This window comes from Lathamus discolor, chromosome 1 (assembly GCF_037157495.1).
Source record: "Lathamus discolor isolate bLatDis1 chromosome 1, bLatDis1.hap1, whole genome shotgun sequence".
NCBI lineage: Eukaryota > Metazoa > Chordata > Aves > Psittaciformes > Psittacidae > Lathamus > Lathamus discolor.
Genome location: NC_088884.1, coordinates 66324155 through 66349326, shown reverse-complemented (window position 1 = coordinate 66349326; position 25172 = coordinate 66324155). Strand labels below are relative to the sequence as shown.

The 25172-nt window shown below is 43.9% G+C and overlaps 2 protein-coding genes across 3 annotated transcripts in view; both read right to left on the bottom strand.

Annotated features, from left to right (window-relative positions):
- The window catches only part of LOC136012992 (retinoic acid-induced protein 3-like), a 26079-nt gene extending 8656 nt beyond the window's left edge, over positions 1-17423 (bottom strand). Inside the window, exon 1 of the mRNA XM_065676173.1 lies at positions 17334-17423. The gene's annotated coding sequence lies outside the window, so the exon portion shown is untranslated. The remainder of the gene's footprint in view (positions 1-17333) is intronic.
- On the bottom strand, positions 13583-25172 carry DDX47 (DEAD-box helicase 47). Of its 2 annotated transcripts, XM_065676142.1 has the most exons (13): positions 25022-25172; positions 24370-24463; positions 22654-22842; positions 21946-22017; positions 21312-21430; positions 20730-20801; positions 20519-20635; positions 20208-20354; positions 19689-19826; positions 18169-18239; positions 17518-17647; positions 17334-17424; positions 13583-15775 (listed from the first exon to the last, which is right to left on the bottom strand). In XM_065676142.1, exons 1-13 carry the CDS (start codon positions 25115-25117, stop codon positions 15747-15749), a joined length of 1365 nt encoding a protein of 454 aa, XP_065532214.1. In that variant the 5' UTR covers positions 25118-25172; the 3' UTR covers positions 13583-15746. The 2 variants fall into 2 exon arrangements, with proteins under 2 accessions (XP_065532214.1, XP_065532223.1); XM_065676151.1 differs by lacking the exon at positions 13583-15775 and having other exon boundaries at positions 16829-17424; positions 25022-25158.

Below are 25172 nucleotides of genomic sequence, written 5' to 3'. Positions count from 1 at the left end.
ATGTCTGATGGTTATTACCTAAATGTGAGTGTCTCAGCTCCCAGACAGCCAAAAGTTCAGAAGGGCCGGCCCAGCACAGGTGCCAGGTGCCTACTGCTGTGTGCATTGAAATGCTCCCAGGTGTGGTTACCTGGATTACCCGGGGCCTCACCTTAATTGCTTAATATGCACACATCACATATAAGTGTCATTTGAGATGCCACATGGCATCCTGCTCAGCTTCCAGGGACCACTCCAAGAGCACATGGGTCTCCTGTACCAGATCTGGCAGTCCTTCACACATGGTTTTTATACCTTTAGGCTTCTCAAATCACCTTTGTAAGAGCAAATTGCATGCTGAATCTCCACTGTTTATTTAGAACTGAGATGCCCAGTTTATATGTAGGTACCTAGATGCAGATATCCGTGGTCTGGACTTTATTCTGGTGCACCAGCATAGACAAATAGTTCATTGAAGGTACTCCTGTTACACCTGTAACTCAGTCACCACCATAGGGATGGCACATAGGATACAAGAGTTGTGGGAAGCTACCCTTCTGGAGCATCAGCTCACTCTGAATAACAAAGGGGATCTCAAATAGTAGGAGGGTGGTGGGGGCAATTAAATTGACTCTTAGGTGTCTGCAGAGCAGACTTCATCTCAGGCAGTCATCCAGGTTCCCACAATAGTTGGTGTAAAGACACACTTCCAGGGGAGTTTCAGTTGAAAAACAAACCAAATCACACCTGAGAAGTATCTGTTTCTCTCCAACAGAGGTGGGGGGAGACAAGATAATGATTTCAGATACAGATATTTCCATTTGTCAGCTGGATTGCATAGCAAGACTGAAAAAATTTCAACACAATCCAGTAGCAAAATGATGGCAAACTCCTTTAGGTGGGAGGCTGTTGGTAGCAGCATAGCTTGCTTTGGCCATCCTGCAGCCCTGGACAAGGAAGCTGGCTGCTGGCGAGTGGGAAGGATTAACAGCTACACCTGACATGGAGATGCAAGGACGGCAGCAGGGACTGACACCTCCTCTTCCAGTCCTTGGCAGCAGGATAAGACAGAGAAGGAGGGCTAGGCTCTCCCTCTGTGTCAGCTCCGCTTCTTACCCCTTCTCACTGCTGGTATTGGCTGGCCCTGCTCCCTCCTGGGGTGCCAATGCCCACAGTGCCCTGGGCCAGCCCTGCTTGGGGCTGAGGTGCCAGCAAAGGGCAGAGTGCTGCAGCCCCTCTCAGCTCAGCCAGGTCTCGGGGAGAGAGCACATCTAGGAGTTTCAGAGACCCAGTTAGTGTCTTTTATTAAGCCGAGTAACAAAGCAAGTAGATGGCCGGGGGGAGATGGTGCTTGGTGCCCTGGAATGTGTCTAAATAATGTGTTTATTTTTGGTCACTGATATTGGCTGTGTTGTGAATATGCTTGTGCCATTCCTCCTGCTTAGCTACGTGTGCAGTACATTGGGAACACAAAAGTAGCCATGCTTTCTTAAAAAAACCCCTTTCTGCCAGCGCTTATCATAGTCATACTGAGCTAACATTACAGTGGCCTCCACCCTGTCCTGCCCCATACATCTCCTCCTTTAAAACAGTTCAGGTATAAACATTATGACATCCTTGGAACAGACTGGTACAGAGGTGATGGGTCTTTGGCCCAGGAAGCCAGCTTGGAGCACCTCCACCTTAGATAAAGAGCTAAGACAAATTCAGGGGATGTCATTCTGCAAAGGGACACTTGGCAGCTCCACATAACACTGGGCTTTCTCCAGAGGATCCTGTCCCTGAATTCACTCTGCTCTGGCTCTGAAAGAGTAATCCAAGGATTACCAAAAATTCCTGTCTGACAGTTGAATCCTTTTCCTTTGGAAATGAAAAATGTGGCATCAAAACATAAATGTTATCTAAAAGTACTGCAACAGAAACTCATACTGGTGTCCTTCAGAGCTGTTACTTGTCTCTGCAGCCCTGGGCTACAAGCGGTGCTCCCTGCTATTTTCAGTCTCAGAAACAAAATTAACATTTCTAGTATGTAGCAGTGATATGCTTTGCTTTGAGTGCTGGTTACTGCCTCTTCTCAAAGAAGTTCTCTTCTTTAAATGAGTGGGTTTTGGCCAGATCCTTTCTATTCCTGGGTCCTAAATGCCCAGATTCCTGGTACAGGATGTTCTTTTGCTGTGACAGGGAGAGATTTGCACAAGGAAATGGCAAGGAGACTTCTTGTAATATTGAAATTGGTGCTACTGAGTATGTCTTACAGACACTTTCAAACCTGTAAATTATCTGCCAGAGCATTCCCAATTGGTGAGAAGACCCTGCTTCAGGAAATGCAATGGAAACGGACTGCCTGATCCTTCACCAGGATGATAATGCTCTGTGGTGCTGCAAACAGGACCACTTCTGTATGCAACCCCAGGTAAGGCCACCCTAGTACTTGGAAACCCAAGGGTAGCGGGTAGCTCCCAGAGGACCTGCTGAAATAGTCTGAGTTCGTGCCTAAGACTCCCCCTATCCCTGTAGGGCAGATGTCACACTGTCTTTCATACTCCGTTAAGTGTGGAAGCCAGAGCAAGAATGAGCAGAAATAAGTGGAGAGTAGCTCCAAGCACCTGTGGCTGTGATCACTTTGGCTAGGAAGAGCCTTTTCATACAACAAAAATGGTGCTCTTGAAGGCTGTGAGCAAGTTAAAAAAGAAATAATTACACTTGTCACCTCCTTTAGGACTTTCATCAGTACGCTGATGAATATTTCACTCAGGACAACTGGCATAGTGTCCTGGAGGTACCCTGAGCAGCTAAGAAGGTACCAGCCCTCCTTTATGGCTTTAAACTTACCTGCTTTTGTGCTGATGTTTTTCCAAATTGGCAAGTTGTACCGATATGAATGAGCGGGTATTGCGTGTAGACAAGATATTTGGGGAGAAGTGTGTAACTCTCAGGAAACAAGGGATGTGAAAACATACCAATGGTAGGGATGCTGCCTGATACCCCCAGAAAGGAAGACATGCCAAAGTTGATCCATGAAAACCTGCTTTCTCTCTCCCAAAAAAGGCTAATCCCAAGGCTAGGGAAATGGTTTAAGAGAGAGAGGATGTCTGGCTGCATCTTGAGCTGGTGAAGCCTGACAGAGACTCAGCACAACACTCCAGAAGGAGTCAGCCTTTATTTTCCTTGTGGGCCAGTCCTCATTTTGGTACCCTTGCCTGGCCCCTAATGCTCCCTTCGGTATTCCTTGCCTACTATGCCTGGAGTACTTTTCCCTCTGCCACTCCACGCTGCGGGGGTTGAGGTGACTGGCTGAGATGTTCACTGAGAGAGGATTAGGCCTTCTCTCACATCCGTGGCTGTTGTCAACAGATGTTCTCACACAGCCACCCTTACCTGGAGCCTTAGGATAATTTCTCCTGCCAGCATTGCCTTGGATAAGAGACGTTGCAGAGGACTGCTTCCATGCAAGAAGCATTCCTGCGAATCAGGTTGCACACAAAAACTCCCTGCTCAGTGATAGGGAAAATTGTGCTTTACTGCTCCTGGATCAAAAACCACCACAGCAACACAAAGCAAACCTGAGCTTCAGCATAAACCAATCCTCCCTTTCATACTTCAACAGAAAAAAAAAACCCATTCATAGATTTTGTTTTATTTGTTATCAGCAAGCTTCTTACTGGTACAGACCTGTGTCCCAACACAGCCAACATAGGAGCTGGCAAAAACTCACTATTGTCCATCCTGGCTAAATTATAAAAAATACAATCGTATTTACATGTTTAATCTTAATCAGACACATCCTATTGAGCAATATGGCTGTGCACAAATCTGCTATTGACTCAAGAACCATGGTCTGGAATCAGCAGCAGTTTTGGTCGGTGCTTGTTATCCAACTAAGACTAAGCATTAATCAATGCTGTGATTTTTCTTGAAGAAAATGGGTGGCAGGGGAGAAAAATATAAGGAACAATTGTAAGGCAAGGTCCGGTAATTGAATTCACAGCCTACTGCTCCTGAATATTTTCTTGCTGTTTAAAGCACGTCCCCAGGGCAGACAGTTCTTGATTTCTGGATGCTACAAATCCCAGTGTCTCCTCTTGGAGATGGAGAACTGCTGAGGAGCCACATAGGTCCCTGGGAATCCCAGTCAGGCTTCAGGTAAATGTAACCAAGGAATATGATAACACACAAGGCTTTAGTACTAGCCCTGACAGGAATACCTTCCTGCAGCCCAAGGAGAAGTTTCTCTTCTGTACAGTTACGTTTTCTGGGCTGTCAAGTACTTGATGGCAAAGCTCATCAAAATTGGAAGTGGTGGCTTCTAGCAGCAGTCTGCTCCACAGACATAGCCACTTCCCAGCAGCCATGGGGTGTTACAGTGTATGGGTCCCTGTAATTTGAAGGAAAATGGTCTGTGCTCCTCTGGGCTTAAGGTGGAGACTGCTGTAAGAGCCATACCAGTGCTGACCTGGCAGGAACACCAGTGAGTAATACTTGCCAGATTATACATATAAATAGTTCATAAAGCCAACACCTCAATTCTCCTTCCTAGTTCACCCTAGATAAAGTTTGTTGCTTGACCGTGATTATATATGACCATAAAAATGCCTTTCAGGGCAGCTCGAGCACTCATAGATTCATAGAATAGCATGGGTTGGAAGAGACCTTTAAAGGTCATGTAGTCCAACCTCCTTGTAATGAGCAGGGACATCTTCAACTAGATCAGGTTGCCCAGAACCATATCCAGCCTGACCTTGTATGTTTCCAGGGATGGGGCATCCACCACTTCTCTGGACAACCTGTGCCCAGAGATTTCTGCAAGTGTTTTACCACCCTCATTGGAAATAATTGTTTACTCACATTCAGCCTGAATTTCCCTTCTTTTAGTTTAAAACCATTACCCCTTGTTCTATTGCAACAGGCCCTACTAAAAATACTCTCCCCATCTTTCTTATGGGCCCCTTATAAGAACTGAAAGGCCACAAGTAAGGTCTCCTTTAAGCCTTCTCTTCTCCAGGTTGAACAGCCCCAATTCTCTTGGCCTTTCCTCATAGCAGAGGTGTTCCAGCCCCCTGATAATTTTTTGCAGTCCTTCTCTGGACCCTTTCCAACAGGTCCATTTCTTTCCTGTACTGAGGGTGGGGTCTCAACCTGGAGACCCCACCTGGAGTAACCACAAATGGAGCCCTAGCTCAGCCCATGCTCCATTCCTTCCTCAGCTCAGTGTGCATGTTTTCATGCTTCCAGCATGCACAAAATACATTTTCACTCAAATCCTGAAGACTCCCCTCCTTTTGGAAACCCAGGAACCAGGGGAATTGCTCTGCAGACAGCAGAAGCCTGGAGCCACTTAATTTCTGGCACAGGGAGATGGCATGCCCTGGGAGCCTGAAGGCCTAGCGCACCTCAGGCATGCACAGACAGCAGGGGGTTCCACCATTGCAAAAGGAGTGCAGGTGGCAGCCTAGGACTCTCATGATGGCTAGAGGTTATGGAGCTGGCTGGGCAACAGAGCTTGGTATCCTCCGTTTAAAAGGCCAGCACATTGCTGGGCACCTTCCTTTCACTTGGCACAAGACAATACATGCAGGCCCCCTTCCACTGTTTCTTCCATCATTAAGGTTGTACATTACAGTGAGTAGGTTCTTCTAATTTTGAGGACAACACAGGCACATCAGTATCCCCAGATACTGCCTCACTAGAGGCCCAGGACTGCAGTTCAGCTCTTCACTCCTCACACCGAAATCCTTTCTTGAATTATTCACCTAATGCAGTATTTGCCAGGAGTGTTTAGTTGTTGCATCAATATGAAGGTCTTCTGAGTTTTCTCCTATCCCATCTACTAATTACATCTGATTCGTTACGATCTCTCCGACTTCCTAGTATTGCCGATGTTGTAAAGCTCCCCAAGGAACATAGCAATATTCATTCTCTGCACGCCTGCTGCATCTGATAGCTCAGCAGCATAAATATCTATGACGTAATGAAACACATTCAAGTAGCTGTAGTTTGATAAAATGAGGGGGAAACAGTGCTCTATTCTGTCTGGTTAACTAAGGCAGAAATTTAAAGGGGTGTGCTTAGGAGGGCTGACAGCACTCCTGTTCCAGCTGCTTGCTTTTCTGAAATGATGCCTCCCTTTGCAGTTCCTACATAATCTTGGTGGGCACATAACCACAGACAGACACGCATACCTGTGCGCAAGCACGCACGCAGGCACCCATCCCGGCCGCACCCAGCCCTACACTGCCTGACATGCTTCTGCCTCTGTTGTTTTAGTGTCTATTAGAGCCCAGTGAAAGGCAAGAGTTGGAGCTTGCAAGGGTGCTGCTGGAAGTGGCAGCCAGGCAAGATGAGAAAGAGGGGGCATTCACAAGCCCAGAGCACCACTGGAAATTGTTTTCTATAGAAAATTCATTGCAGGATACTTAGCACATCCTGCACTGCAATAGGACCCCTGTGTTTGCTTTGCAAAGCCAGGTCTGAAAGATCTGCACTCTTTAAATGCTGTCTAGCTCAGTGGCTGCACCATGTTAAAATGGAGCACTTGAGGCCATAGATTTGAAACCTAGCCAGAGAGATTAAGTACTTGAGAACTGAAGCTGAGGCCCTAATGTAATCCATTTCACCATTCTCTGTTTAATTCAATCACAATAAAAAGTGGAGATCTCAAAGGAAGAGTTGATTGGAAAATACAGTCTATGCATAAAATTCCTACTTTTACTGTTTTAAGTCCTCTGACTTAAAATACAACTCTCCAAATATGCAGCCTTACGCACATGGTTGCACATACACAGATGAACACACACACACACACACCCTTCCCCACTCCTTTAGCCAAAACCCCATCAGTCCAATAAGAGTTCAAACAAATTTTGATTGATGATTCAGATCAGCTGAATCTTGGTTTGCTGCTGAGACAGTTTCTCTGTCTCACCTCATGGTTGCATTTAACTCCTTTTCTGATTTCAAATAAACTTGTGCGGACATCTGCCACCTCACTATATGGTCACTAAAGATATTGTAAACTTGCCGCACTTGCACAGATCTAAACAAGCAGCAGTGCTGGGTTAGAGAAGAGCATTACACTGTTGAGTATGAAGGAGATGCCATAGTCCTGGAACTTCCAGCCTAGATGCTGTGCCCAGGCAAGATCTGGACTAGCCAGAAAATACAGCTGATTGCTATGTCTCTGGGTTTGATTATTTTTCTTCCAGTGTTCTTGCAACCCAGGAGCTTCCCTAAGCTAGAGGAAAGAATGTCAGTGTGCTGCCATTATTAGTAGCCAAATGGCAAGGACTTGGCTGGAAGGGAGAAAGTTTATAAAGCTTCTGGCTTGCAGTATGGAGAGAAAAAGAGCATGTGCTTCAATTTGGACCAGTAACCTCAACCCAAGAAACCCCCTTCTGGCCCTGCTGTGCTCCTTTCCTCTCAGCTGGCCACTGGATGGGAAGGATGAGCAAGCTTTCCCATGGGAGTCCCCGTGCTCCCTGCTGCTCTCCAGACACAGCAGCCCTGGCTGTTTTGCTTAGTAAACAAAAGTGACACCCCTTTGTGACAGCCATACTCAAGGGAAGGGTTTAGTGAGGGCTTAGTTGCCAGTTAACCTCTTCAGAAATGCAAACACAGCTTCAGCTAATGGTATGAGCAATCCAGGAAAGTGTCAAGAGATTAGGGATAGCTCTTGGTATGTGCATGATACGGCAAAGGGAAGCTTCTGCCCCTGTGAAACAGGTTCTCTTCCTCGGCTGTTGTATTGCCCGATAATCCCTTTCTTGTTCACTATTAACAAACTCCCATAACAGACATGCATTTGCAGTAACAAAATACTAACTGGCACATGAGCAGCTCTCCTGAAAAGGCTGTAAAGTGATTTTTCCAGAAATCACTGGCTGCAGACAGGACTTCACCTCAGGGTAAAACCTAGCAGCAGCTGTTGGGCACCAGACAGTGCTCCTACATTCAACTAGCATGCTATATTCCATCTCTGGGATCTGCAGGGATGTTCATTTAATCACACAGAAAATTCACTGCCTTTGTGTTTACATTTTAAAAGGCAAAAGGAAGTGCTCAAGGCCAGGTTGGGCAGGGCTTTGAGCTACCTGGTCTAGTGGAAGGTGTCCCTGCCCACAGCAGGGGATCGGAACTGGATGAGCTTTAAGGTCCCTTCCAACCCAAACCATTCTGTGATTCTATGAAATCTTGTCTATGACCTCCTGCTTGGCACCCTACACATCCTGTCATGGGTAGGATAATCTAAGATATGTACTTAAAAATACCCCAAGCCCTATGTGGTACATGAATGAAGGGATCCCACGTATGTTATGGATTTGAACAATGTTATTGCTGACTGCAAGGGCTTTATCAGGTTACAACACCATGATGTACATAGGAGTGAAGTTACCATGAGATTTTATGTTATACTGAACTCACACCGCAAATCTGAAGCTGTGTTGAACAGGAACAAACAGAACTAAACCAACTTCAGTTCTTACCTGACAACCCAAATAAGAACTAAGTCCAGCCTTTAATGATCCACATGTCTGATCAGCAGCATGGTTTTACTAGTGGTAAAGGCAAAGGAAAGTGGCAATTCATGTGCATGATTCTGCCAAACAAAACAGATTCTGGATGTATTACATGACAGTCTGGTTTCTTTAGCAAACACAGCATCTGTCACAGTCCTGTTCCAATTAAAAGACATATCTGAGTTTACATAACAGCTGATAATCCCCTATCTCCGGAGTGGTCAATCTAGATGTCCACCGTGGTTAAAAACCTCTGCAGACTAATTGAACTGTGAATTTCCTAACTGCTCATTTATCGTCATCAAGCAGAAAAATGACACTGTTGAGGCTGTTACTAGTTAGAATGTATCCTAACTTTCTGGGACAACACAAAATTTGGATAGATTCACTCTAAATCTAACCATCCTTCACTCATTAAAATCGTTTAAGACTACTACAATTAGTGAGTTGAAAGAAGTTGCCGAGTATAAGCGAACAGTATTTTCCTAACAAGCAGCCCTACATCATTAAGCAACAAGAGGCCTGTCCAGAGAGCCCAGCAGGATCTCCATTGCTTTCTATCATTCACCTCATTGCTTTCTATCATTCACCTCATTGCTTTGTGTCTTCTACAGCATTTGTGAACCCAGATCCTTGTCAGTCCCTGGATGGCTGAGGTGTGCAATGGAAGGACCTCCACCTGCACAGGGACTGTAGTAGCTTCTTCCAGCAAGAGACTTCAAAGCACAGAGGTGTTTTCTAGAACACCATCAGGATGGGGACAGCCATGCAGGAACTGCTGAGGCAGCTCCCATCTCCCCTGAACCCTGCAAAACACAAGGAAGGCAGAACTGGAAGCAAATGGCTTGAGCAGGCACCAGCCCATAGGCTGGGAGAAGAGCCTGAAGGACCATACTGCAGTGCAACACAAACAGCAAAGCAAAGAAGCAGCCATGGGGCAGTTTAGGGACCTGATGGCAGGCTGTTTGGTGGGGCAAGGGTGGGGAGAAATGAGCAGGGCAGAGTGCAGAGGGTGCTTAGAAAGCAGGATACATGAATGAGCCCTTGGTGAAGGCTGGAATTCAGACATGTAGAAATGGCTAAAAGGGGCGGGGGCGGGAAAGATGGAAGGTCCCTCCAGAAAGCACCCTTTAATAGCACAAGTTAATATAATAGAATATTAACAATGCAACACATTCTATTGCATGCTGAGCACAAGGAAATCTCCCTCACATAGTTTATCAGAAGTTGGCAGGCCTGAGCTACTTGCAGGAGCCAAGCACAGGTTGCTAGTTACTATGTGAAGGGAGGCCTTGGCTGATGCTTTCAAAGGAATAAGTCAGTCCATAAGGAAAGGCCTGAAGGCAGGGAGTGGGGCTACAACTAGCAACCTGTGGGTGGAGGGGCTCCCCTACTCCAGTCCATGCAGGGAAGATTCCTTCTCCCTCAGCCATAGGAGAGGTAGCTTCCCAGCTGTATGCCCCTGTGGGCTCTACCACCCCAATATCTCCATCACTGAATGCTTTCAAAGGTTAGTGGAATCCCTTGGTCAGCTTTATCTGATCAAATGATGGGAGTGGACTGCATAACGATGCAATCCCACAGACAGTGAAGGGGAGCAGGAAAATGCAAGCTGCCTATCTGGGCAGTGAGATTCTGCTGAGCAAGCAGGCTAACCTGTTCTGGTGTACCAGTACAGCCTTCTATGTCAGGCAGTCCTGGCTTCTGCTGTGGGGCTCAACCTGTTGCTCACTTCAGTCACAGAAAATCCTTCCAGCTGAAGCCAGACCTGGGACAGTACACAAGTTCAAAACTGTTTCCTTCTATCCAGGATTCATTTTAAGGCTCAGCATAGCTCCTGGTACAGACTTAGCCTGCTTTAGCAAAGCAGACAGGAATATATGTATTTGTCCTGCCACTGCAAAGGCCAAGAAGGTAAGTGTCCAGATCACTGAAGCCATTTCAAAGTAAGGTCACCCAGCCATTGCTGGCTTCAGCTATCTACTTGTCAAAGGTCTTTCCCACCAAGAGAGATAACAGCTCCATGCAACTCACCATCCAACTACAGACTTGCCCCCAGTCAGTCCTTCTCTTCATAACTGTATATTCACTGTCAATAACTACTGCACAGTCCTTTTTGACAGACTTCAGCATACTTTGGGGTATTAACCCATGAGGTCCTTGAGGCAGAAAAGCATCTACCCCTGCACATTTACTGTGCTACCCATGTAAACTGGTAATACACGGTCCTGTATATCTGAGGTGATCAGAGAAGCAAAGGGCTAGCCTAGCTAACAAAGCTGAACACTTCCACCAGACAGCTGCCCTGGACTAAGTAGAAGAGGCTAAAGAACATGGTAAAGGAGGACAGCTCTCAAAAGTTTTTATCCATGTGTGCTTAGCACAGGACAAGCAAATACTGCCACTTCAGGCGCTCTGCCTTCCTTTCCAGGGAGGGACAAAGTAATTAGCTTCCCAATGGGGTTTTTGTATGGTTGGTTTTCTTTTTTTTCTTTTAATTTTGCTTTAAAGGCTTATTTGCTGCATGTGTAAGATACAAAGACACTTACCAAAGATTTTATTGATATTATGCCCTCCAGCAAGCTGCCCTTCCATTGCACAACAGGTTTATCAACCACAGAAGGCTAGCAGGGCCCTCCGCTAGCCACATCTTTTTGTACATCTGCTGCTTCTACCGAATTAGAGAGCCACAGCTGTCTGCTATGGGATTTTCAAGGGAACACTGTTCACAAACAGCCCATGAAAATACAAGACAAAGAGGACTAGTGACAGCAATTCCAGGAATTCCCCTTCCATCAGCTTAACAAAACCCTGACAGAAAGGGAGATTCCTCATTAATCACAAAGAGCCCTTCATCTCCCAGACCAGGTGGCAGCATCTGACCTGGGAAAGCAGCACTGGCATTTTCAAAGACTGGACATAGTCTGGCATTCAGAGGATGGATCTGCAAAAGATAACCTTCTGAACTACACAGAGGCAGTACAGTTGGAGTAAAGAAGATGTATCTCAGTCAGTGGGAGCCTTGGAAGAAACAAAGGATCACAAAACACTAGCACGTTTTGCAAGGAAGGGTTCTTTAACAAACTCAGATGAGATGAGCAAGCCTGGCTGCAGCCAGCCAGCTGAACATAGGCAGAAGTGAAGCTATCTCTAAATTTGGAAACAGACTAGCAAATTTATTTCTGACATTCATTCCATAGATCTTTGATAACCATTCCTCACTCTGCTATCCATTTTAGCAAGCATAGCCAATACTTCATTTGCATTTTTATCTAAACTGCTCTTGAAAATTGGAAAGTTGATTCCAAGATTTCTAGTTAACAATAAAGCAATTCTCACCAATTGGCTGGAAAGAGCCTAAACTAAGATACACATATATGACTTGAGTGTATCCAATGGGAAATAGTAAATAACTCTGCAGAATCTCCAAGAGTCATCTCGAGACCTGAAACAGTAAGGAATGGAAACTTTATTCTTCTTAGGCTCTGTCAAAGGAGACTGTTAGACTGTCTGCTTCATACTGTTGATAGTGTTTGGAGAAAACCAATCTTTAACAACCAACCAGAGCCTCTGGCATGCACCAAGGGTAAAGATTTAACACACCTGTAAGCATGCACATGAGCAGCAGTAATAGGAAATCACTCGCTAGTGGCAAATTTCTCATTCTGAAAACAGATTGAGGGAGAAAAAGTATTACTTCTCCGCTTACGATACATCAAGCACAGAAGCTGGCAAGGACAGATCAGACTGGTTATGTTCTGTTATAAATTCCCTTCTAGTAAGCTATATAATAAAGACAGTAGAAGATGAGGTATACCCAATTACATGCTTGACTGGGGTACCTTAATTTCCATTGCTTTAAGTAAAATTGAGTAAGCCTCCACGCATTTCCTCCCAGGCTTGCTCCACAGATCTTGTGCCCTAGCATGTTGCTGCTGCAGGAAAGTATGTACTTTTGTGACTCCAACTCTCACTATGCAAAAGACTTATTTTTCCACCTCACAGCAAAGGAATTTCATGGTTTAGCCCTGCTCCTGGAATGGAGCAGATGGGCAACAAAAACCACACAAAGGAATTACTTTCTCCTGGAAAGTCAGCATAACAAAAGCAATTCAACCTTATCATGCAACCCTCCCTCCACCTTACACAGGTGACTTGCAGAGCAAGTTTTGCTATTTTCCTTTCTGTACAGAGAGACATGTTTACGGGTGAAAATCTTGAGAAGATTAAAGGAGACTTAAATCTGTCCAAATGGGAGACATGCCAGAAAAACTGCCTTCCTTGACAATATGAAATGGGGAGGAGAAGAAATGGAAAGAAACAGTAGTCTCTGAGAGGCCTGTCAACAGGGCTCCTTTTCTGCCTTTGCTAGGATTTGAATAGAAGACATTTACCCCTTTTCTGCACAGAAAGCCCACATTGCATTGCCCTTTTCCCAGTAGCCTTTAGTAAGCACCAAGCCCAAGGCAATGCAGAAGCTTTTGACAGAGTCCTATCCCTAGAATTTATCTTAGGGGTAGGCAACAGAGCAACATGCACATCTCTGCAACAATGAAGAACCTCCAGCAAGAGAAGGCAAACATAAAAATAGTCCTCTTCCCTTTGGGCACAAAAAATTACCCCTTGTTAACCTCTAGTAAACAGCTTCAGGCTTCTAGTCCCCTGACAGAACACTCAACAAGCTCCAAGGTCATCCACCCCACCCCCTGGGACCTACAGTATCAACAGTGGAAGACTGCACAGTGCTACTGTCTCCTACTGTACAACCAGGCATAATCTTGACACAGTTGAATGCACATCCTACCATAAAACACAACATATACCTGGTTATCGTGTTTAGGGATACCTGTGTCCCCTGGGGCTTTGGAAGCCGAGAGAAAGTGCTACTGTCTTCATAATAAATTTCTGTATTTAAAGGGTCCTCAGGAAAAGATACAGTACTTGGCTGTATTCATCCCTGAGCCAGAGAAAAAGCGACCATTCCCATTTCTTAGGTGCCAGAGGAACGAAACATCCTTAGCTCTTCCTTTTAAATATTTCTGTTCAGAAGTGCCTTTCATAGTGCGACGACGACGACAAAAAGCTGTGCCGTTTAATTTTTTTCCTTTTCTTTTTTTAATCTCAGGAGTTAGCCCAAAACTTTGGATTCTGTCAGAAACTCGCCCTCCCAATTCCGTGTTTACACAGTCATAGCTTTTCCCTCCTGAAAGTCTCCTGATAAGTGCATACAGAACAGTAAGAATTCAAAATGACAACATGGACAACCTCTAGCACAGAAGTTGGATTTTTACAGTATTTGTTCTGCAACATTTACAAGAACCAATTACTCACTTGAATGTTTACAGATGTTTTCCACATGCCGCTGCAGGCAAACCACAACTTCACATTTATACAATGTCAGAATGCTTGGTACGTGTCTGCGTCTTTCAGAGGTCATGCAATTAAATCCATTCCTTCTTAAGTGCTTCCAAAGGATTTTAAGCAATTTGGATATTTTCCTTCTTCAGCATTTGGCCAAACTGGGAATGTTTCAGTCCCGCTTTATAAACTAAGAACCTGAAGATTCCTGAATCACTTCCTACTCAGAGTTCCCTCCTAAACTGAGACTGTTCTCATCACAAACTAATGGTGTTGCTAAAGTCATCACACTTAGTTCTCCCTCTTGGTCATCTCTACTTTTGGGGGGCTGCCAGGTCCTTGAACAGGCTGTGCTCCTCATGGTTATTTTAAGCAGACTTCAGCTCAGGCTGTCACCACAGTAAAAAGCCTTGAATTTCCCACCTTGGTTCCCAGCTGTGCTTTCCTGCCAGTGTCTTTCCTTGCAGTCCCTGGGCAGAAGGTACAGGGCACTGGGAAACTGAGACAGGCAAATCCATTTCAGACATGCCAATTCAGTGCAGCTTCTGCTCTGGCCCACTGTGTAGCTGCAGGGATCACTACCTTTTGCAGCTATTGTTGCTTATCTTGAAGTCAGTTTTCCACACCGATACCAATCTTCTATTTCACTCCTCCCTTCCAAAGGACTGTCCTGCTCCTGCTAGTTGCAGAACATTCAAATGAAAGACACTAAATCCCCGTTCTTTGCTGAGGTAGTCACCTAAGTAGTACTAAAAATTATAAAACTCTATTTAATACATGTATTATGAGTATATAAACAATCACCTTCTCATTATGGACTTGGGAGATGCAGAATTGTTACAAGCTGCAAACACCCCTACTGAACATCTTCTGAGAACACAGCTTTCATCTAAACTTCAGTTTCACCCCAAAAAATAACAGGTTGCATTAGTCCAATCCTACCCTACATCACACTAAGGTTAATTCTCCACTTCAGCTCCCTGCTGTGTGAAGACTCAGAGCTGTGTGGAGGTGTGCTTCAGAACTGCTCCTCAGGAGTCCTCCTGACTGAACAAACACAGACATCCATTGTACAAAAGTATGCAGCCACGCACATACCAGTGCTGGTATTTTCTGAACTGTCTTTTATTCAGAGAGAGAGAGACAGGTCTCACTCCATTCCTTTCCCCTCATGTTTCATTACAGATTTGGCTGTAGCCTGGCTGCAAATTCTGTTTTGACCAAATACATCTTTAGACACTCCCTATTCCACTTCAGTTATACAAACACTCTAACCTAGAACTCATGGTGTATTCACAGTAAGAAGCTATTTCCTGCCACTCCAACCGGTTGAGATATTTTTAGTTGAAATTGAATGCACATACCTGTGGCAGGTGAGGCACCAGTAAGACTGTGGGTGTGGTGAAACCTCTGCTTTTCTAGTGCCAAGTGTTTCTACAGCTTGTCATTCCAAACCAAGGGACGTGGCCAGCTATCCAGGAGTCACTCCTCTCAAGGAGGCTCTAGAACTTTTCACAAGGTGAAATTCCACTTCTCTGCTATTCTTGCAACTGCAGAGGAGAGTTAAAGAATCTCTGATACCCATCCAGGACAGATGCCCTCTGCTGTTACACCCTTCCACCCAGGAAAGGATAGAGAGAGATGATAAAGACCCCACCAGTCTATTGTATAGCTGGGAATAAGACCAAGAAGATTTCCAGAGACCTAGGAGACTCAGATGCATTTTATCTTCATTTGCTGATAGCAGGTCCAACCTTGTCCTGATTGTGAAGGGTAAAATGAAGGATGGAAGACCAGTCAGGAGTGTTTCCCTGCTCCATAGGGAATGAGCATTTGCATATCCATCCATGTGCTTACTCATTCTACTTACCTGGTACATTCTAGGGCAGTTTCCTTTCACCTGTGGTGATCCTTACTGAAGAGCCCTGTAGAATTAACATTCTCATTACTGGGCCTCCACCCCTAAAACTCCACGCTAGGGCCCACCGAAGATGCATGCTCTCCTCCTGCATTATAAGAATGTTCTTAACAGTCAACATACTCAGGATCTGTACCCTTACTTATCTGCCACTGATCTCAGACTACTTTAGAGCTATCAAACTTGTAGGTTTGAGTAAATTGCTACCAAAAAAACCCAAAGTAAAACCACTCACTCTTCTCATACCAGATAGTTTCTCATGAAGAGCTGTTTTAAATTAAAAAAAAATATTCTCCATAGTTTTGACCATTTTTTTTGTAGTTTTGCAAAACATGCTGCTCCAAGCAAAGGTATAAGAACATTCTGACTAGCACACATATATTAGATTTATGCTGATTGATGCTATGAAATAACTTGTGCTCATCTTGACTACTGCAGTAGTTTCTGCTTTCCATTTGTATCTAAACCAGAAACTTTTCCATACTGTTCTTCAGAGAGCAGAAAATCTAGTTTACGAGTGGTTCTAACAGACATTCAATTTTTATGTTGAGTGATCATGAAGGAGTTTCTCACCCTTCTCTGCCCACGAGCAGAAATATCCACTGTGAAAACTATTATTGCTAATGGAAACTAGCAGCAGCCTTAAGATCTGACATGAAGATAGGTAAATTTATCCCATTCTTGCACGGATCTAATTATACGGCACTCGATTCTGCTTAAGACAGTTTTATTTCATCACGCAGTTCCTGAGCTGCTTTTCTACGTTAATAGCACCCCCTTGTGTTGATTTGTAAGTACTACACGAACCAGCCACAAGGAAAACCCACGCCTTGATTTTGCCAATCATTACAGGTTCTGCATCCAATTCCAAGCAGTGAATAGCCTAATCCTACTGAAACAAGCTCTCACTGTGCTGGGCTACTCTCCAGCTGACACACTGAAGGTATCGATGTCACATCTGAATCGCTAAAATTGCCCTAAGAAGAAAACTCCTGGCAAGAGCTGACATTCAAACTGATCAGAACCAGGTCAGAGATTAAGATGAGACAAGCCAGGCAGCTTTAAAATTCAGCAAAATATATTTGGGAGTTCTACAAGTCACATGTCCTCTCACTAAGGCAAAATCACCACAGCTGTGCTGGGGAAACTCAGCTGCTTTGTTTCATTTCTTCCTCTCCTGAACCCAGATACACTCAATGAGTTTGGGTAGGAGACAGGCTGCAGCAGCAGGAAAGCTGCACTCACACTGCACCTTTCTGTGGACAAGCAGGGCCAGACTACAGCTGGTCCTACTTTCAGGTTCAGAAGCGATTGTCTGGTGTTTCTGAAAGGAAGACTGGTTCCATGGTACCACGATGGGCCAAGCTCAGTCTGTAACTGCTGAAGCAGAAGAGAAGTTGTTTTCCAGGTGGACTGCCCTGTTTTATAAGTAGTTCTGAAAACAGATCTCCTGGAAAGGGCCTGGAAGACTGCTTTTGCCAAGCTCATGCAGCCGTAAAGAGAAAAATACAAGAAGGCTGTCCAAATACTGAACTAGAATGCTTTCCTTTTCTTCTTTTTCCCACCTGCCACCTTATTCCTGACACCAATAGCTTCTTCTGTGTCATCATCATTATCATTCCGAGATCGCTTCTTCTCTCCCTGCTCCCGCAGCTCCTGCAATGTAATCAAGAGATTGACCAAGAGTTCTGGCACCTGGAGAAATTCAGGCTACAACAGTAAGTAAAGGGACAAAGAGCCAGCACCCACCATTCGAGCAATTCTCTGAGCCTCAGCCACACGCTCTGTCAGCATCATAACTTCTTCTTCTTGCATAGGGAATGCTGGCAGCTTCTTGCCAATCAGGTGTTCAATGCGCTGGAACAGTTCTACATCATACCTGAGACAAGACAAGACACTAACTTGAATCAGCCCTCCCAAGAGACTTCAACTGTCACCATCCACAGACACCAGCCCTTACGAACAGGAATTGTTCTCTTGTGCTTATGGTCTCACAAGCAACTCTTAACTGCATCTGAATGATGCTATAGTTCAGGATGGCTTCACGGATTTATTCAGCTCATCTCTGCTCAGAAATATTTGACAAATACTTATTTTAGACAAACACTTCCCCATTTATCAAAAAAACCCCACTTAAGCTGCATTGTACATTATATAAATGTATGTATAGTACACAATCAAATTATAAACAGTTATCTCTGCTCATTACATACCTGCTTCTAAAACTTAACCAGACTTTTCTCCCTCCCTACCCTGGTCTTTGAATTCTCACTTCTTCAGCTAAATAAATACAACTGGTGCCTCAAAATGAAAGGCAGCATTTTCTCCTCACCCAGGATGAGGTCAGATGTTTTCTGCTCCTAAACACAGCTGAGAAGTCTGCCATATTTTAACACTTACTGTGTAACAAAGGTGATAGATTTGCCAGATCTCCCAGCTCGAGCTGTTCTCCCAACACGATGAATGTAATCCTGAAAACAATTTTCCTGATCAGCAACAATATATATGCAAAGAACACAGAACAGAAGCTATGGGAAATTACCCCATGTAATTCTTCAGAAATAACAGGAAAATAGTGAGAAAATACAGTTTGGATTAAATACTCAGGACCATGAGCAGCATTAGTATATGAGAATATGCTAGCTTGTGAAGGCCTATCACTGGTTTTAACATTTGAAGAATTCTCTTTCTAAAGAGACCAACCACTTTCAATCATTCAAGGATGCAGGACAAAAGCTGTGATACATATGACTTTGCTAATGAACTATCACTTCCTTGGAAAGCTAATATTTCAAGTAAGCCAATGCCTGCATTTTCACTTTTGGGATCTAGTGCTCTACATAAGTCTGTCTTCCAGACAAACTCTCTGGCAAGTTGATTTAAATTTGGCAAGCACAGAGGAAGGGATGATGAATGAGAGCAATCTGGAAGCATCCAATTCATTATGCGTTTTCTGTTTTTATGTTTCTAGGCTGTTTTCCAGGTTTTATACTGCATTATGGAAATTAAAATATTCCCCTTCTCCACGCAGGATCTGCGGAGGAAGGAAGCATCACAAGAAAGGATGTGTTCTGCAACATGGTTAGAGAAGACAAGACAAGATGGGGTGGGGAGCACAAAAATGGTAACAACCAGTTGAAACCAAAACATTTTACAGTTACAACAGTTTTTACAGTTACAACTGTAAACCCCCTCCCCCCCCCCCCCTTATTTTAACTGTCATCCTAACATCAAAAGCAGCATCTTCAAAAGTACCCCATACTTTCTCCTTTTCACAATGTGTTGTATCTTTGATCATGACAAGGAACAATAGCAATTCCTGAACTGCATGTTAATAGGTATGCTTTTATAGGAACCCAGGCCAGGAAACAAAGTCACACCCCTAGAGATAACATTGTATTTTCCATAGAGAGTTAATAACTCACTTTTTTTCCAGTTTGCTGTACTTTTGTGATATGAAGGTGAAACATATTAAAAACATTTTTCTTGAGCACATCCTCACTAAACATAATAGGAGAATTTTTACCTTTGTTTTTTTTAAACATGGTTTAAAAAATGTGAAGCCAGACCTGGATCACAGGAAGGAAGGTGACTACCTGAAACTAGTAATATGTTAAAACTGTTTTCAAAGTCTAGAAGTCCTTTAATGTAATACAACAAAGCACATACTCCAAGCAGAAATACAATGACATAGAACATCCCTCACTTCCCTTCTTCTCTTCTGGAATCAGTTCTACAATCTAGATGAGACCACCCAATCGAAGTGAGATACCAACTCAATTGCAGGGGTTGAACTTCATCTTTTAATCTACATAACTGTGAACTACACTTCCAGTCAGCAGAACAGATAAAAGGTATCTTTGTTCCTTTATCTAGCTTCAAGATGCCTCCTGGTGACCAGAAGCTCTCATCTGGCTTACCTTAGAGTGCGTGGGAATATCAAAGTTTATCACCACATCTACATGTGGGATGTCCAAACCCCTGCTTGCAACATCAGTAGCCAGTAGAATAGAACGTGCCTTTGCCTTGAATTTGTTTAGCGAGCCCAAGCGCTTATTCTGCAAAAGATGAGGACAAAAAGGGAATGAGAAAATAATGCTCATTCTGGTTAATATGCTCTTGTTGAAACACTGGTACACAACAGCTGAGGAAAACTACCCCCCCCAAAAAAAAAACCAAACAAAAAAACACACCACAAAAAAACCCAACAAACAAACAAACAAACCCAACAAAAAACCCTCACACTCACTTCTCTGATTTCTTTTTGAACTATTACAGAATCAGTGGCAGCATTCACATTAGTTACACTTTTCGGGATCAGTCCAGTCCACTAGGTGTGAAATATGCCTTCTGCAAGGTAGCTGTGCTGCAGTTTGGTGCAGCCCATTTCCCAAGTAACAGGTCTCCTGTTTACTCCATTCTGTGGGGTATGATCCTACCTGACTCATCTGCCCATGGAGAGGAATGGCAGTGAACCCCAGGTTGCGGAGCAGTAGAGCAGTCCTCTGAGTATTGTTACATGTACTACAGAATATCATGAAAGAGTTTCCAGCTAGTTCATTCAAGATATAAACCAGGTAGCTGTCCTGTAAAGAAATAGAGAGGAATTTTATGGGGTGGGGTGGGGGAAGAAAGGAAGAAAAGAGATAATCACAGATGCCACATTAAAGAATAAGCACAAGACAGAGAGGATCAGAGAAGATATTGGGCAGATGTGGGAACAGTAAGACAAGGCCAGAAGTGGCATTACCTTGAATTTGGAAGGGATGAAAATGTAGTACTGCTGTAGTTTTTCAACTGTCTGGTATTTGGAAGAAACAGCACATTTAACAGGATTCTTCAGAGCAGCACGCTGGAGTTTTTGAACCTGGGAATATCAACGAGAGATCTTGTCAGAAACTGGTATCATATGCTCTAGTCATTATAGCCTGATGGAAGGAGAATTAAAACTCTGCTCTCACCTTCTTTGTCATGGTAGCAGAAAAGAGTAGCGTCTTCCTGTCTCGAGGAATCACTTTTAATATCTTATCCACCTGTAAAAATAGAAAGGAAATAGAAAAGCTGAATAAAACAGAAATCAAGACATAAGCCTCCTCAAATACAATGGTCATCCAAATAAAGAGTAATGCCTGTGTGCAACTCAGACTCACAGCAGGAACAAATTTCCCCTCTGCTAAAGTAAAGGTGTAGACTGATTGCTTGTTGACAGTGTGAACTCCAGAAATCCATTAGCAGTGGAAATCTCACGCAATACTCCTGCATGAACGTGCAGGTGGCATGTTCAACAGTAACTGCATCAATGTCAGCTGTTATAGAAAAACCAGCAGATTTCAGAAATAAAATGCCTCCTATTGTCTTGCCAGTGTTCTGCAGAACTCTGCTAAGTTCTCCTCCCATCCCAGACTTCTGTGCAATTATTAGATCTTAGTTACAATTTGCTATTAATTTCTACTGAACAGCTCAGTGTTTACTATGTGACTGTCTGAAGTGATTTCAAAGGGACTCATCTAGTGTTCCAAGCTCCTCTTCTAGCAGATTCCCACCTCTGTCTCAAAATCCATGTTAAGGATCCGGTCAGCCTCATCCATCACTAGGAACTTCAGCGCTCGTAAGTTGAAGCCCTTCGTGTTCTCCAGATGATCAACCAGACGGCCAGGGGTTGCTACCAACAAAATAATGAGAGCAAGTTTAGATGAAGAGATCCAAAGAGTCATTACTGACAAATGGCTTCTTTGCCCAAGAAAAGTAAAGGCAGACTGCTTTGTGGGAAGGACTCTTTCACAGGAAATCTTCAGAATGTTTTGAAGTAAGACTAATGAAGTCAGACTCTCTGAAGTATACCCTCCTTCCCTCTCTCCCCCTCAGGAAAATGCAAACCAGAAGAGACTGTAGACAAGCTATACTAAGAAGGATGAGACCAGCATTTTGAATACTTCGGGAGAATGAAGAAACAAGCCAAAGGCAGTTTAGCAGGAATGCTTTGGAATGAACTTGTAGTAGCATGGCTAGTGATGTATACTTTAGAAACATGAACAAGGCAGTACCCAGAGCTCAGGAAAAAACCAGATGAAAGATGCACTCTCACTTCTTCAAATGAACAAAACCTTTGGTACTCTTTATTTGGACAACTACAGTTTGATAATATTCATACTTAGTAGCCCCAGCACATAAACTTACCAATTATAACATGTGGTTTCTTGGCTAAAGCCAGAGATTGAGACATGGTGTCAATTCCACCCACAATAACCGCTGCAGGACAAACAGAATACAGTGAAACGGTGTAGCACCTGGCACTAGTTTCCTCCTCCTCCCTGCCACCCATGATTACTCTGTACAAATGAAAGGCTACTTATCTTTATGAGAACTCACTTTATTTTAGCACACCTGACCTTTGCAGGCCTCCAGAGTCCTTACTGGCCCCAAGTATTTTAATTTCACAGTTGAAGAGCTATAGACAAAATCTTTACCTTGCAGCTTTACTCAGCTGCAAAAATAGAGAAATTCTAAAAATACCCACAAAGCTTTTATGTTTGTTTAGAGTATGTAAGCCACCACTACACACAGTCTAAAAGAAATATTAAACTACAACACATATAGAGCAAGCTCTATGCAATTTCACTGGACACAAACTTACCATTGGGAAGATTATCTTCTACTTCCACCTTTAACTGTTTGGGCATAACATTCAGAAGAGCTGCAGACTACTCCATGAGGAAAGACCATGCAGTCTTTGTTTCCCACCAGATATCTGTCTTCCAGCATCCCAAACTTTTCCACCTTTTGTTCAACCCTCTGTACAAATCCTTTCTACTTTTTCCTTTGCAGTCTAGAGCTGACAAACTTCAGTCTTCAGGAAAACTCCTCCAATATCACAATGCTACTTACCACTGTGGACACCAATGGATGATCCAAGAGCTTCAAACTGCTCAGAGATTTGGAAGGCCAGCTCCCTTGTTGGTGTAAGGACAAGAGCAAATAATCGCTGAGGTGTTTCCAGTAGTGCTTGAAGAATTGGCAAAGCAAAGGCTCCTGTTTTTCCAGAGCCAGTTTCTGCCAGTCCAATGACATCTCTGCCTACAAGGATCAGCAAGGAGGGCAAAAACTGTTACAAATCTAGACCAGAGAAAGTAGCCTTTAAAGCATGAGAATTCCCTAAGGATGGAGTGAAGAGGGTGTAAAAGACACATAAAGGGTAAAGAAAAGCAAAGGGCCAAATCAAAGTATTTCAGAACATCTCTAAAGCATTTTTAGAGTGACTTCATTTGTATGATAATTACAGTCCTGATTCTTTCTATTCTCTAGTTAAACTGCTGCAAATATAGAGGTTTTCATATAAAATTTAGATTTAAAACACCCTTTACTTTATTATTTCTCAAATCTGCCTGTCAATTTACAGCCTACTGCTTCTATCTTTCTAAGTATTCTATACCAACTGTTGCCTGTTTACAGGCTTACAAGGAAACAGACTCCAGTGTTTGAGTCTTGGGTTATACCAACTACAAGAAAAAAGCACCACCAAACTCATATTTCACAAGCCATAATCAATCCTGTCCCATTGCTTCATGGTCTGCAGCAGGAAGGATTACAGCAGCAAGTCCTTTGCCCAAAAACAGTGCAGACAAAGGCATTGAATTCATCAGTAGAATCCATTCTAACCTCCTACAGCTGAGAAGAACATGCTGCCAATAGGCCTTAAACTGGAAGCAACCTCTCAGGAATGCAATCTCACCTTTATTTTTTTTCAAGAGAATCTTACACGTGGTGTAAGAGTCTGACAACAGTTAAGTACTAGGACAGAGCTGACATTGAAAGGTTTATTCCCAGTCTGTCATTACACTGTTCTGTTCCTGCTTCACAGTGTTTTATTTTTGCTTTAACCAAATAAAAAAAACCCCTAACAAAAACCCAACAAACACAAAAAATAACAAGACAAACAAACAAACAAAAAAAAAACCCCACAAGGCAAACAAACAAAAACAACACACAAAACCAAATATTCTAGAAGCAGAAATGTTTACCAAATTCAGTAATTTATTTCCCTGTAATGCCAGGATGGTTACAGAAAGCCACTATGGTGTGGTTATTACTTACTCCAGAAATGTCATTTCAAAGCACTGACAGCTCAGAGCAGAGCAGATTATACAAGCTGTGTAATCAGTCAAGGCACCTTTAATTTCACACACACTGTAGTTCTCTACCAGAAGAGGCACAGTCCTAAATCTATCAGAAGTTTCCTCTATGTCCTCAAGTATTTTGGAAAGAAGATGGTCAGTGGAGATCAGCAGCTCAAATGATTGACAATAATTCTATTTAACATGAAGTGTCAGAGCTATGCAACAGCAGTGAACACTCAAGAACCCATGTCTGCACCTATATGAAAGTTTGCAATTGCAGTCAGTGTTACAGGAGAAACTGCTATTCCAAACTGCATCTGGGAGGACCCAAGAATGAACACAAGCACTACTTCAAGGCAGAGATCTTGAGTGATGAAGAAGTGAGAACACTCTCATCCCTGCCAATTATTTCTCACTCAGCAAAATTCATTAACGCATTGCTACTGAGGCATTCCCAGATTTGGGATCAGAGAAGCATACTACTCACCTTGAAGTGCCACTGGAATAGCTTCAATTTGGATCTTTGTTGGCATCTTCCATCCTAACTGGTCACAAGCTTCACACAGGACATCTGTCACCCCCTGAGCATTAGTGAAAAGAGGAAAGGCAAGAAGACATCACCAAGGAGACCTAAATTAAACCACACAGTTAAGTTATTTACATGCTACAACAGAACCAAGCTTCCCTATAGCAGGGGCAAACCCCACCAGGGGCTCAATGCAAACTACATGAAAGGGCAGGCTGCTCACAACAATCACCCCCTCCACCAATAACATCATAGACTGGTTCAAAACTGTTTGAGATGACTGCAAGCAGTAAGAAACTTGCCAGTTTTGCTTAGTTTACAGAAAGAATTTTCTACACACGCCCTCCAAGGGTATCCCACGAGCACAGAAAATGCCCGGGCAAGCCACCACAACTGAAAGAAACCCAGGCAACTAACTGAGGAACACAGACCGGACCAGCCACGCCAGCCTCCCGGGAGCAGAGACCTGACCTCCCCAGGCCTCCCCATGCCCAGCCGCAGCGCCACGCCAGCGGAACAACGCAGCGACAGCGCCGCACGTGTCTGCTCCCTGCGCACCGGCACCACCGCCGGGCCAGGCACCACCTGCAGCCCGGATCCGTGCCGGCCTCACCAGGTCCTTGAAACTCCGCGGCTCTTCCACTGCCACCTCCTGCTCCAGCTCGACCTCCGGCTCCACCGCCGCTCCTTCACCATCTCCTGCTGCCATTTTGGGCCGCGTCCCTCTGAGGTGGCGCAAGGCACTCTGGGAGTTACAATCCCCT